Here is a 14,329-nt window from a genome sequence, read left to right as displayed (position 1 = left end):
CGGGTGCTGCCTGTGTGGAGTTTGCAAGTTCTCCCTGTGTCTGCGTGGGTTTTCTCCGGGTGCTCCGGTTTCCTCCCACAAGCCAAAAGACTTGCAGGTTGATAGGTAAATTGGCCATTATAAATTGTCACTAGTATAGGTAGGTGGTAGGGAAATATAGGGACAGGTGGGGATGTTTGTTGGGAATATGGGATTAGTGTAGGATTAGTATAAAATGGGTGGTTGATGGTCGGCACAGACTCGGTGGGCCGAAGGGCCTGTTTCAGTGCTGTATCTCTAATCTAATCTAATCATAATCTAAAACTCATTAGATCCTTGGAATGAAAGTAGCACGTTGAGGTACTAATATGATTATTTTGAATCTGATCACCTTGAAACCTTGTGGGTTAGTCGGGTTGTATACCAATGGATCATTCACTGTTTAACTAAGTATAATGTTTGCATTTTAACTTCTCTTTGCTGTGTTGTAGTTTCTTTAATAAGTATAACAGACATGCATACAATAGTCTGAGTAACACAGATTGAATCTAAGTAACTTACACAATGATACTGAATTGTAGTGTAAATGCCCCCCAAGGTAATTTGAGCCTCTGCACAACCACTTTCAGAGATCTATGCAACAAGACCTTCCTCACCTATGTGGCAGCATTCTCCTATACAGGAAAGCACAGGCTAATATGAAAAGACAGAAGACCTCCACAAAAGAAATAATTACCTAATCCAATAAGACACACACAACAACTTATATTCATATACCACTTCTAACGTAGTAAAACGTCCCAAGACACTTCACAGGAACATTTGGTATAACCTGGGTCGCCAGGCGCTGAAGATGGAACAATGGAGGAAAGTATTTATACACTTACAAACTTTTATTTACAGAGACACACATTACATATCATCCACCTCCAACCCAACAATTACCATTTCAGCCTGCTCTTATATATATATATATATATATATATATATATATATACGAGCATAGGTGAGTCCGCAATTAATGCCCACCACCTGAATACAATTAACAGCGTTAGCCAACAAAATCTGACACCAAGCCACCAAGGCAGCAAAAATAAGGCAGATGACCAAAAGCTTGGTCAAAGAAGTAAGTTTTCAGGAGCGTCTTAAGGAGACTAGAGAAGTAGGAAGGTGGAGATGTTTAGGGAGGGAATTCCAGAGCTGAGGGCCTTAGAAGCTGGAGGTAGGGCCACCAATGACGGAGTAATTAAAATTGGGGATGCTCAAGAGCCCAGAATTAGAGGAGTGCAACTATCCAGGAGGGTTGTGAGGCTGGAAGAGATAGGGAGGGGTGAGGCCAAGGAGGAAATTTGAAAAAAATGATGAGAATTTTAAAATTGAGGCATTGCTTAACCGGTAGCCAATATACGTCAGCAAGCACAGGGATGATGGGTGCATGTTAGGCCATGGGCAGCAGACTTTTGGATAACCTCAAGTTTACGAAGAGTAGAACATGTGAGGCCAGCCAGGATGTGTTGGAATCGTCAAAGGTATGGATGAGGGTTTTAGCAGATGAGCTGAGGCAGGGCAGAGTTAGGTGATATTACAGAGGTGGAAATAGGTGGTCTTATTGTTGGCACAGAGATTTGGTTGGAAGCTCATCTCAGAGAAAATATGACACCAATGTTGCAAACAGTCTGATTCAGCTTCAGGCAGGTCCCAGGAAGGGATGGAATTGGTAGCTAGGGAACAGAGTTTTTGGCCGGGTCTGAAGGCAATGACTTCAGTCTTCCCAATGTTTCGTCAGAGGAAACATCTATTCATCCAGTACTGGATGTCGGACAAGCGGTCTGACAATTTAGAGACGGGGAGGGATCGAGAGGGGCGGTGGTGAGATAGAGCTGGGCATCGTGAGCGTATGTGTGGAAACTGGCACTGTATTTTTGGACAATGTTGCTGAGGGGCAGCATGTAGATGAGAAATAGGAGGCAGCCAAGGATGGATCCTTGTGGGACACAAAAGGTAACTGTCCAGTAACAGGAAAAGAAACCACTGTAGCTGATTCTCTGGCTACGACTGAGTAAATAAGAATGAAACCAGGTAAGTGAAGTCCCACTCATCCTGGGAGGAGGTCAACCATGTAAAAGGCCACAGACAGCCCATGGCTACTGCCAACAAAAGTCCCTAAACCTCACGTGTGCAATACTGCGATACCATTACGTGGAAGAATGCCAAAAGTCTGATTAAGACTGATTATGTCAATGCATGCCTCTGCCAATGCTGTATAAACACTTAAGAACCCTCATTCGAGATAAAATTAGTGAGCATTTAGAAATATAAGGGCTAATCAAGGTTTGGTTACATTTTTGAAGAAGTGACCAATGGTTAGATATAAGGAACGTAGTAGATTTAATGTATATGGGTTTTCAAAAAGCTTTTGCACTGACACTATGAAGTTGTAACTGGAAGGGTTGTTACTATAAAATCCCAATTCAAAAAGTGAGTATGTAATGGTGTAGTATTTTGAAATTGCAATTGCATCGTGCACTAGAGGCTGCTGTAAAATACACGCTAGCAAAGAGAAAGTGAAATCAAGACAGAATAAAGGAGAAGCCTTTGCGTTCAGCTGCTGCAGTCTTTGTCTCTCTGTCTTTGCCTCATATCCTATACCAATCTCGGCTAAACCTCACACAAGTCCCAAGGATATCACAATGGCAACATGGTAAACAGAAAAAGAATGGGGGAAAAAATGGAAACATTGCTTTCAGGTATGAAAATTTTGGAAGGTTTTGTCTACTTTCACAGACAGCATTTTAACTTGGAAACTGTTAGAGTGACACACAGGAAGCTTGTACACTGATCTCTCCAAAATAGCCATTCAATTCAAAAGAAAATCTCGAATCACTGCAGAGAAGTTTCCTCTGAAAGGGAGAGCGATCCCGGATCCCTTTATCACTGCGTTGCTGATCTGTATGGCGTTGTCTATGCCCAACCTATCACATTTGTATCATCTGTATCCCCACGTTGGGAAAAGTGGCTGGAATATTTCAAAGGCACGATGGCAGGTTTTGCAATCACAGACAACACAAGGAAAAAGGCCTTGCTTCTACACTATGGAGGTGAAGAATTAGCAGATATCTTTGAAACACTTACGCCCAAGCAAAATTACTACAGCTCAGCAATAAATGCTCTAACAAATTATTTCACACCCAAGAAAAACACCATATACAAAACCATTGTCTTCCAATGCACTAAGCAAGAAGCCAAAGGAGACAATTGACCAATATTGGGGAGGCACTGGCGTAGTGGTATTGTCACTGGACTAGTAATCCAGAGGCCCAGGGTATTGCTCTGGGGTACATGGGTTCGAATCCCACCACAGTAGAAGGTGGAATTTGAATTCAATTAATAAATCTGGAATTTAAAAAAACTAGTCTAATGATGGCCATGAAACCAGTCGACTGTCGTAAAAACCCACCCGGTTCACTAATGTCCATTATGGAAGGAAATCTGCTGTCCTTACCTGATCTGGCCTACATGTGACACCAGACCCACAGCAATGTGGTTGGCTCTTAAATGCCATCTGAAATGGCCTAGCAAGCCACTCAGTTGTATTAAACTGCTACAAAGTCAATAAGGAATGAAACCGGATGGACTGTAGCCCAGGAACACCTTAAAGCCAATATAAAAAAATGGGCAGACAAGAATGCAAAAGCCCATGACTTTCAACCAGGCGTTGAAGTATTAGTGTTGTCACTGTTACAGGGAGAACCATTAAAAGCACGGTTCAGTGGCCCATATAGAATGATCAAAAGAGTAGGTAAGTGTCATGCTAGATCCCCACCTGCCAAGAGTGAGGCATATTAATTTTGTCATATGGACATTAAATTTCAAATTGTTGCTGAGAAGAGGGGAAGGCCTGTTATAAGGGCTGCCAGACTTGGATGGAGGACATTTGCATACCAATAGGGACAAGAGAGGTTACTTCCCTTATCCACTTATCCTAAAATGGACTTTGATCACCAGGTATTGTGGGTAAGAGGAGCATTCCAGAGACTTCTAAGCTGATACAATCTACAAACTGGTTAAACCAGCTGGTCACAGGCCTAACTGGCTGCTCCAGGGTTTTTTGAACTAGTCAGAGATTTTGAATTCAGAAAGACTGTTTGCTCCAGGACTGAAGATCTCTCCTGTCTGCTCCCATCTCTTTCTCACAAGCCTAGGAATCCACTGAAGAAACATGAACCCCAAGAGAGGAACGTCTCCTAAAGCGAACAACGTTTAAGAAGAATACGGGGCCCCAACGAAAAGCATGAACTACCTACAATCAAGGACTCTACAGTGAGCACGAAGAACCATAGCAAAAACTCTTCAGATATTACCTCGTGTTTCCACTTTATTTTTCTTCTGCTCTTTTCTGTCTCTATTTGCGTGTGTGTATCGCGTATGCGTGCTAGCGTGGGCGTGTCATGTATCCGTAGGCGTCAATCGAATTAGAGTTTAAGTTTAATAAATTTCAACCTTTCTTCTTTAAACCTAAAAAAACCTGTTTGTGCTGGGTTCTTTGCCTTATAATTGGAAAGCGGTGAGGAGCTAAAGGGGAAGCTAAAAACTCAGTGTGTTTAAAATTATACCCTGTTATGGTAACACCAGGTGAAGGCTGGGAGGGACCCCTAGACACCTTTCTCAGCTGGTCGTAACAGTAAGGTAGATTACTTGATTGACACCCGATTGCCGTAAGAACAACCGGTTGTGTCACATCAATATGCTAAAGTAATATTACCGCTGGGAGGAGGATAAGCCAGTACAAGTACGTCAGGTAATTGGGACTGTTGAGAAGGAAAAGGACAGCGAGGATGAGGCAGAAGCAGGCCTAGGAAATTCTCAGATTGAACCTCCAACTATCAAAATAGCGAATACAGAATGGCTAGGAAAATTAGACAACATGCTTTTGCACTTAGAGGCAAAACAGCATGAAGACCTAACCAGGCTTTTCACAACGTTTAAAAGAGTTTGTAGGGATACGCCGGGATGTACAACCTTAGCCACACATGATGTGAATATTAGATTAGATTAGATTAGATTAGATTAGAGATACAGCACTGAAACAGGCCCTTCGGCCCACCGAGTCTGTGCCGACCATCAACCACCCAGTTATACTAATCCTACACTAATCCCATATTCCTACCCAACATCCCCACCTGACCCTATATTTCCCTACCACCTACCTATACTAGTGACAATTTATAAAGGCCAATTTACCTACCAACCTGCAAGTCTTTTGGCTTGTGGGAGGAAACCGGAGCACCCGGAGAAAACCCACGCAGACACAGGGAGAACTTGCAAACTCCACACAGGCAGTACCCAGAATCGAACCCGGGTCCCTGGAGCTGTGAGGCGGCAGTGCTAACCACTGCGCCGCCCAATATAGGGGAACCGTTCCTTTGAAACAGCATCCTTACTGCTTGAGTCCAGACAAACAGGCCCAAGTGAAAGCAGAGATTCAGTATATGCTGGAAAACAATTCGATCAAACCTAGTCAAAGTAGCTGGAGTTCGCCAGTAGTTCTAGTACCTAAACTGGATGGGTCAACCTGATTTTGGATAGACTATAGAAAGTCAATGCTGTAACAAAGGCAAACTCGTACACAATTCCACTTTTAGAAGATTGTATGGACAGTGTGGACAACACCATGTGTCTTAAAGAGACACATGTGTTGGAGGGATACTGTCAAATTCCTTTGACACCCCATGAAAAGAAAAAGACAGCTTCTGTTACACCAAACCGGGTTTTCCAGTATCAAGTGATGCCACATAGGTTAAGGGGTACTCGAGAAACTTCTCACAGGATAGTGAACCCAGCGGTCAGTGCTCCTAGCTGTGCAGTTCACCTGGCTGAGGTGATGGACAATAGACACACTTGGAAGGAAAACACGAAATAACTGGAAGACAATGTTTGAAAATTTGAAATGGGCTAATTGGGACAACCTATGTAAAAGTTTATAGCTGAAAATGTTCTGATGGAACTTGTTGCTATAGTGTTACCATTTTTGAAAAATTGTACATCTATATCGTGGGAAAATTGTTTTCAGTGTTTTTCCAATTTCCATTTTTTACATTGTAATGAAACGCATTTTGGGAATGGCGTTTCATTTCGCCAGGGGCAGAGGTGTCATAATCCTGTTTTTTTGGGGGAAATATGCAGTGTGCCTTTAAGGCTGTAAGAGATCAGTACTTTTTTAAAGGCAGAAAGCCTCAGAAGTTACCAAGGAAAGTGCATCTTGGTTACCCTGGGTACATCCATACAGAGACAGAAAACAGGATATACAATGTTGCTGTTTAACCTTGAAACTAGCTGGAAAAAACTGGCTTTACAGAGACACTTTGGAGACACAGACTGTTCTGCCAGAATGTACTGAAGGAAATAGGACAGATCTCTCAGTCAATTTAAACTCTCAAAATTCTAAAAGTTAAGCCAGATCAATTCTTTTGAAAGTGGTAGCAAATTATTGAGGTGTTCATCGCTGGCGAAGAAGAGCAACACTTCAACTCCTGAACCAGACTACTGACTATCCTACTGTTGAGGAACCTTTTTTTTTCTCATTGGACCCTGGAAGATTGTCAGTGGACTTTGAATCAGAAGACTGTTCGTCAGGAAGCTCAAATCTGCAAGGACTTTACTGTTCTTTCTTTTTTTTTTAGATATTGGATTATCTTAGTGGTTTTTAAGTTTATTAGAAAAACAGTTAATTTTTAATATCTAAAGATACCTGGGTTTGGTTCACCTCATTCGGGGGTTACTAGAACAAAAATCCCTTTTATTTTTCCAGTTAACCGGTATTTACGTGCGTGTGAGTGGCTAAGATAAAAAGGGAACTTCAAAATTTCAATCTATGTTTTTATATTTTACTTCATTACTAGTTAAGACTTGTTTTATAATAAACTGAACATTTTGTTGTTTATTAAAGAAACTCGGTTAGTATGTTTTATTCTGGGATAAAAGTGGAGTATATGATTGACCGTATCAGTAAGTAGGAACATTTAAAAATATATGTTGTGACCTGTGGAGAAGTGGAACTGGAATAAACAGTGCACTCCTCCTGCCTTGGTGGTAACAATCTTGAGAAGTAATCGACTATGATTAGATGGGATTAGAAAGATAGACAGATCAATCGGCAACTGTTCCTACAATCTAGTTGGGAATTGGGTTCAAATTAGAGGTTCTCTCTGATCCAGTGTGAATTGCACATCATCTTCTTCGGCAGTCCCTCGGGAACGAGGATGACTTTCTTCCACTCCAGGGTTGTGGGTCCTTAGGTGAATCAATAGTCCAATTCTGGTTCCACACACTCTGCCTCAGGTGGGTCAGGTGGAGTTTGGTAACGCGAGTGAATGGGTTGCTCGATATTCCAAACGCTCCTTCCGCTGTTTGCACTTGGTCACTGCATGGGCATGTCAACATGGTTTGAACTGGCAGGCATCGTCGCAGATACTTCTCCATTTTGGGTGGTCTCATGCAAAAGATTCCCACGAATCGGTGGAGATGTCAAATTTTTTCAGGGAGTCTTTAAGGGCATCCTTGTAGTGCTTCCTCTACCCTCCTGGTAGCCTTTTGCCGTGATGGAGCTCGGAGTAGAAAGCTTGTTTCGGGAGTCTTGTGTCAGGCATGTGGACGATGTGGCCCGCCCAGCGTAACTGACTAGCCATGACCAGTCTCTCGATACTGAGGATGTTGGCCTGTGAGAGTACTGCCACTGAATTTTCAGGAATAAAAACAAGAAATGCTGGAAATACTCAGCAGGTCTGGCAGCATCTGTGGAGAGAAGCAGAGTTAACATTTTGGGTCAGTGACCAGTTTAAAACTAGTGATATGTCCATTGACATATGTCTGCAGACCAAAATGCCTAATTCGGATCATTGATCTCGCTAAGAATGTTTCGATTGCTTTCCTGCAGGTGGTTGTTTAACTTCGTTACCATGCCATACTTAAATGATTTTTCTTTAGAATTTGAGGTAGTCGAGATTTTATTCTGGCACATTGTACTGAAATGCCCTATTTTTCTACAAAAGCATTCTGCTCTATTTGCTGGACATTGTTCACCTGTGGGTACTTTTGGTCTCATAGCAATGGCATCTTTCACTTTCCCCTCCCTAGTGTACCTTTTTTTCTGGTACCTCTTTTTCAGCCCTCTGGTGAAGGAATTGAACAGTAGCAGGAGGTTTTCTGAACCTCGCAGGATTGCTCTGTTGTTATTTTGGACCTCAGCTTGCCTCACCTGAATAGCTTTATCCAGGGTGAGATCTTCTGTAGACTGCAATAAATCTGATAGGGATTCATCTGCAATACCCACAATATGATCTATCAATTCTGCTCTAAGGTCTCCATACTCACATCCTTCAGTTAGTCTGTAAAGGTCACTGATAAAAGCATAGACTGTTTTGCCTAGTTTTTGGACTCTTCTGTTGGATCTTGCTCTAAAATCTTATTACTCCACAAGTTGAAATAAGAATCCAAAGCTTTTAAAAACTTCAAATTTGGCAGATGCCTCATTAAGACCTTGTCTGGCAATCACATCATCTGCTACAGCTCCAATGGAATACAACAGTGCTCTGCTTCAGACTGGTTGTCCAACTTTGATGCAATGCTGTATGAGAAATCTTTTTCTCCATAATACCCAGTTTTGAATCTGATTGGGTCCCTCTTGACTTTGGAAACTCTTCAGCATTCCCAATTTTTGATCCATGTTGCTTTATTTTACAGACTTTTTATTTTAAAAAGTGTTCCCCTCTAAGAAACTATTTTTTGTCAGGCTAGCTTACTTGCATGGAGTGTCGCCAGTACTCTCAAATGTACCCTGCTATTTTTAATAGGCTGTTTTAGGGGTTTCCCCTTTGCTTGAGAACTCCACTTTGTTTGTTTACTCAGCTGACCTTAATGAAGTTGACACAGCTGTTTGAGTGTTCCCTGCTGTTTTAATAGACTGTTCTTGGGTTTTCCCCTTTCTTTGAGAATTTCAGTTTGTGTTTTTCTTCAGGCTGGGCTGCCTTAATGAAGTGTCCCTGCCGTGTTCAGGGGTTTTCTGTGCTTTTCAGCATTTCACACGCTTTTCGGGGGGTTTCCCACTCTTTGCCCCTGCGTTCGTCCCGAATGAAGGATTGGGTTTATCCCCCGTTTTTTTTTCTGTAGCTTGATGCCATAAGAAAATTACTTTAAGCCCTTCAACGGTTTTTAACGTGATTTCTGGACTCTCAGCACTATAACTCACCTGACTGATGGAACTGATTGACAGGCAACCACACTTCTGTGGAGCTTCTCAGGCTCTACTCATCTGCAATTTTAGCACTTCTCTCCAGGTCAGGCCTTTTGAGCTAGTTGCTTCAATTTTTTTTCTGGGTGTAGGATCCCACTGCTGATCATCTTATTTAGTCTAGCCAGAGAGATTCTTAGTCTGTAGTAAACATTAATCTTTATTTCATTACAACTATTTACACGCCACACTAGCCTATGTGACTCCTCCAAAAGCCACACTGCATCCTTACTCAGTCTTTCTCACATGTGATCTCTTACATCATGATGGTAGGAGGTATTCCTTACACTCAGTCTGCTACAACAGCCCTCTCACAAACAGAGCTGTGACTTATCCAAAGAATGTTTCTGCTGTGGCAGTGCTTACCCACACCAGAGTGTCCTGCTACTCCTACCGGTAAATAGTGCTCTGACACGATACTGACATAAATAATAACCGTATAGAAGATAAAACGCATTTTGTCAATTTGCTAAACCCCGCTGGTAAAAGTCGTCAAACATAAACTTTGAATCATCTATCGCATCGCTAATCCAGAAAGCTGCAGAGGCCGTTTCTCGTACTGATTTCAGCACCAATGACTACGTCTGGACTTTCGAGTTTAAGACCATTAACTCGTTTATTGGAGAGCTCCCTCTCGGTAGGTGCCTGCACCACAAGGCGTCTTAACAACCTGGGAATTTGTTCAATAGTTTCTACATCTGTGCGCGCACCGTGGAAGGTGGAAATAAATTATTCGTAGTGGTGGCAAGGAGCAGATTGGAGAGAAACCACATACCGTGGGGAAACTTAGCGCGATCATTGGGCACTGAAGAGACGGGAGGGCACAAGATTGGGAATAATATCGTGTAATTTTACAAGTTTGCTGTGTTTAAGGGATTATTTCCTTATTAATTGTGCCCCCTTTTTAAAAAAAAAGTGTATTTTTGTGACAACACTGAGGCAACCCAGTGTGTTATGGGTTTTATTTAGAAAAGAGATATTGGGGGGGAACCGCGTTATTAGTAAATTGTTTTGTTCGTTTCGGAGTGAGTGAGTGACTTTGACATGAATCACCATCACACGGGAATATGAACCGTGTCGCCCGAGATAAAGTTAGTAAGCACCCCATCCTTTCCCTCCCTCACGGCCTCCTCCCTCACTCAGAGCCTCACTCACAGCCTCGCTGCACTCGCTCGGGAACGGTCTGTGGACGCTGATGTGACCCGAGCTGCTCCTCGAACTCATGGTCCGTGGACGCGCGCCCTCGGGCGCATGCACACACTGCAGAAGCGCGCAGGCGGGCGGGCGGCCGGCCGGGGGTGGAAGTAATCGGCCGCTCAGTGGCGGAGCTCACAGGGTCCGGCTCAGTGCCGCCACCAGCTCGGACTTGTACCGATTCATGGTTACACCTGACGTGCTTCACTGTCGTTTGGGGCTGGCTGGAGCTGAGAAGCACGCCGAGGATATTTGTTTTCGTAGAGTTATTTCAAAAACGTGAAGTGGATTCTTCCGCCCTTGGATTTGTTAGTCAACATGAACGATGGGGTGTGGTTTCCATGGCGATGTGCTTTAGCAAGGGCCTGAAAGTGACGCCATTGTGAGTGACAGGTTATTTGACCAATAGTATCGCACGAGCGCGTCACTGACAATTCGACAATAGTGACGAGATTGGTAATCTGACTAATCAGAGTAGGCGAGAGGCGGGACCTGTCCGTTGCTGAGGCCGCAGTGATGTCATTTGGGCTGGCACTGTCCTGCGGGTTGGCGATTGTTATTCACAGAATTGTTACAGAGCAAAAGGAGGCCATTCGTCCTATCATGGGTGCACCGGCTCTTTGAATGAGCAATTCACCTAATCCTATTAAGCCTCCCATTTCTCCCAGTAACCCTGAACATTCTTCATTTTCAGACAACAGCCTAATTCCATTTGAATGCCTTGTTGAATCCACCTCCAGCACACACTCAGGCAGTGCATTTCAGATCCGAACCACTGGCTGTGTGAAGGAGTTTTTCCTTATGTTGTTTTTGCTTTTGCCGGTCACTTTAAATCTGTTCTGATGAAGGGTCACTGACCTGAAATGTTAACTCTGCTTCTCTTTCCACAGATGTGCCAGACCTGCTCAGTATTTCCAGCATTTCTTGTTTTTACTTTCAATCTGTGCCCTCTCATTTTTAATCCTTTCACTAGTGGGAACAGTTTTTCCCTATCTACTCTGTTCAGACCCCTCATGATTTTGAATACCTCTGTCAAATCACCTCTCAGCCTTCTCCAAGGAAAACAGTCCCAACTTCTCCAACCTATCTTCATAACTGAAGTTCCTCATAAGAACTAGGAGCAGGAGTAGGCAATTCAGCCCCTCGAGCCTGCTCCGCCAATCAATACGATCATGGCTGATCTCATCTCGGCCTCAACTCGACTTTCCTGCCCGTTCTCCATAACCTTTTAACCCTTTACTAATTAAAAATCTGTCTATCTCCTCCTTAAATTTACTCAATGTCCCGGCATCCGCTGCACTCTGGGGTAGTGAATTCCACAGATTCACGACCCTTTGAGAGAAGTAATTTCTCCTCATCTCTGTTTTAAATCTGCTACCCCTTATCCTAAAACTATAACCTCTCGTTCTAGATTGCCCCACTAGAGGAAACATCCTCTCTATGTCTACTTTGTCAATCCCCTTAATCATCTTATATACCTCAATTAGATCTCCTCTCATTCTTCTAAACCCTAGAGAGTAAAGGCCTAAACTGCTCAATCTCTCTTCATAAGACAAACCCCTCATCTCTGGAATCAATCTAGTGAACCTCCTCTGAACTGCCTCTAATGCAACTACATCCCTCCTCAAGTAAGGGGACCAAAACTGTACGCATTACTCCAGGTGCGGTCTCACGAATGCCTTGTACAGTTGCAGCAACACTTCCCTATTTTTATACTCTATTCCTTTAGCAATAAATGCCAAAATTCCATTTGCCTTCCTTATTACCTGCTGCACCTGCATACTAGTTTTCTGCAATTCATGTACGAGGACACCCAGATCCCTCTGCACCGAAGCACTCTGAAGTTTCTCTCCATTTAGATAATAATTTGCCTTTCTATTCTTCCGACCAAAATGGATAGCCTCACACATCATCCCTGGAACCATTCTCATGAATCTTTTCTGTACTGTCGCCAATACCTTTACATCTTTCCTAAAGTGCAGCGCCCAGGCCTGGACACAATACTCCAGCTGAGGCCAAACTAGTGTCTTATACAAGTTCAACATAACCTCCTTGCTCTTATACTCTATGCCCCTATTAATAAAGACTAGGATACTGTATGCTTTATTAACTGCTCTCTTAATCTGTCCTGCCACCTTCAATGTCTTATGCACATATATGCCCAGGTCCCTCTGCTCTTGCATCCCCTTTAGAGTTGTACCCTTTATATTATTCTGCTGCTCTTCTCTAGCTGACCTGTTAGGGCTTAGGCCCTTGCCTGTCAAGCATACCCCCGGTTTAGGGGTGAAGCCATCGCCCTCAGCAGCAGTTGCTGAATGGTGAACCCTGATTGATTTCACTTCTCGTTCCTAATACAGGACACTGAGGCCAGCTGCAGCCCTGACTGTACAGATCAGTACAACTGCAGTGTGGTATATTGGATTGCTGTATTGATTGGTTTTTGTAGCTAGGTTATTTGGTTTGACACAGTTCCAATCAGAGTATTGATCCCTTTATCACTACGTTGTGCCATCTTTTTCTCTACTGCTTTCCAAAACTGATCAGTACCCTTCAGCCCTTTCCGTTGCCCACCATCCCCCCACCAACCCCCACCCAGCAAGTTCTTGGACAATTACTAAGCAGGAACATTAATGATAATTCAGAGGCAACAGAGTCAATCAAGTGGCAGCTTGGCTAAGTTGGTAGCACTTCCACATTCAAATCAAAAGGTTGTGGATCCATTCCCTACTTCAGGAGTTGAGCATAGACTACCTAACATAGTCCTAAGAATGTGCTACATTGATGTACTGGCCTTTGGTTGAGGGAACACCAACAACAATTAACTTGCATTTATCTCACCTTTAACATAGAAGAGCATCCAAAGCACTGAAGGATAATATGGGGGTGTTGAGAAAGAGATGATTGGACATGGTTGTATTTTGTGTTTTAAGAAGAGGGGAAGAAGAGCATGGGTATTAGAGTTCCACAAAGTAAGGCTGAGACAGCTGAAAGCTCTCCTGCTGATGGTTGAATGCTGAAATTGGGGAGTGTACAGGAGACCAGATGGAGGATTGAAGAGCTAAAGATGGGACATAAGATTGGAGGAGATCATGAAGTTAAAGTGGGACAAGAACATGGAAAGAAATGGCTGGGCTTTCTCTTTTTCAGATGGTCAATATCTGCCACTTACATGGCTCAGATATTTCCAACCACTTGTCAACTTAAACCTGGATGATACCTAGGTTCTGCTGTAGGCTGGCATGAGTTGCTTGAATAATGGGAAGAGTTGAACACTGTGGAATGTCAGCAAACAGCCTACTCCTAATCTGTCAAGGCAAAGGAAAGCTCATTGATGAAGTGGCTGAAGATGGTTATCCTGAGGCTGTGATAATTGGCCTTTAACATCTATAACTATCTCTCTTTGTGTTCATTTCTATGATGAATGAAAAACTACTAATGGTGTTTGGTTTCTCTGCAGAAAGAATTGGATCAAGTAGTTATAAATTGAGGCTGGAAAAACACGGGCTTCTATAATTAATGATAAGTTGAATAAATTTTAACTATGGAGGGAGTGAAAGGCCAGCTAGTGCAGTGTATTATTAAGGAATTTATTTTCAAAACAGAAAACTTTTGTAATATGTCAGGATAATTTAAATTATTTCAAACTTTGCAAATTTATGCGTTGTATTGTATCAGTAATGTCAATTCTTTTAGATTTGCATCCAATTTGTAAATTAATTCTGACCCAGTGATGATGAAATAACAGCAGTGTAAGTCATAACATAAGAAAGAAGAGCAGCAGTAGGCCATTCGTCCCTTCCAGTCTGCATCGCCATTCAATAAAATCAACGTTGATCTTCTAGCTCAACTCCACTTTCCTGCACTATCCCC

General features: G+C 42.8%; 2 protein-coding genes across 8 annotated transcripts in view; one reads left to right on the top strand and one right to left on the bottom strand.

Annotated features, from left to right (window-relative positions):
* The window catches only part of fam228a (family with sequence similarity 228 member A), a 58,756-nt gene extending 47,930 nt beyond the window's left edge, over positions 1–10,826 (bottom strand). For all 5 annotated transcript variants that reach the window (XM_068024701.1, XM_068024729.1, XM_068024709.1 and 2 more), the window contains exon 1: positions 10,421–10,826. In XM_068024701.1, the coding sequence (XP_067880802.1) occupies positions 10,421–10,489 (69 nt within the window). In that variant the 5' untranslated portion in view covers positions 10,490–10,826. The remainder of the gene's footprint in view (positions 1–10,420) is intronic.
* The window catches only part of pfn4 (profilin family member 4), a 28,540-nt gene continuing 23,891 nt past the window's right edge, over positions 9,681–14,329 (top strand). For 2 of the 3 annotated variants that reach the window (XM_068024765.1, XM_068024761.1), the window contains exon 1: positions 10,525–10,841. Coding sequence is in view for 1 of the 3 variants with exons in the window: in XM_068024751.1 (XP_067880852.1) it covers positions 9,840–9,902 (63 nt within the window). In the remaining 2 variants the exon portion in view is untranslated. Of the gene's footprint in view, positions 9,903–10,524; positions 10,842–14,329 lie in introns of those variants that run through there. The other variant, XM_068024751.1, reaches the window with a different exon arrangement.

Source organism: Heterodontus francisci, chromosome 3 (assembly GCF_036365525.1).
Source record: "Heterodontus francisci isolate sHetFra1 chromosome 3, sHetFra1.hap1, whole genome shotgun sequence".
In the NCBI taxonomy this organism is placed as follows: Eukaryota; Metazoa; Chordata; class Chondrichthyes; order Heterodontiformes; family Heterodontidae; genus Heterodontus; species Heterodontus francisci.
This window is presented reverse-complemented; position numbering and strand designations above follow the sequence as displayed.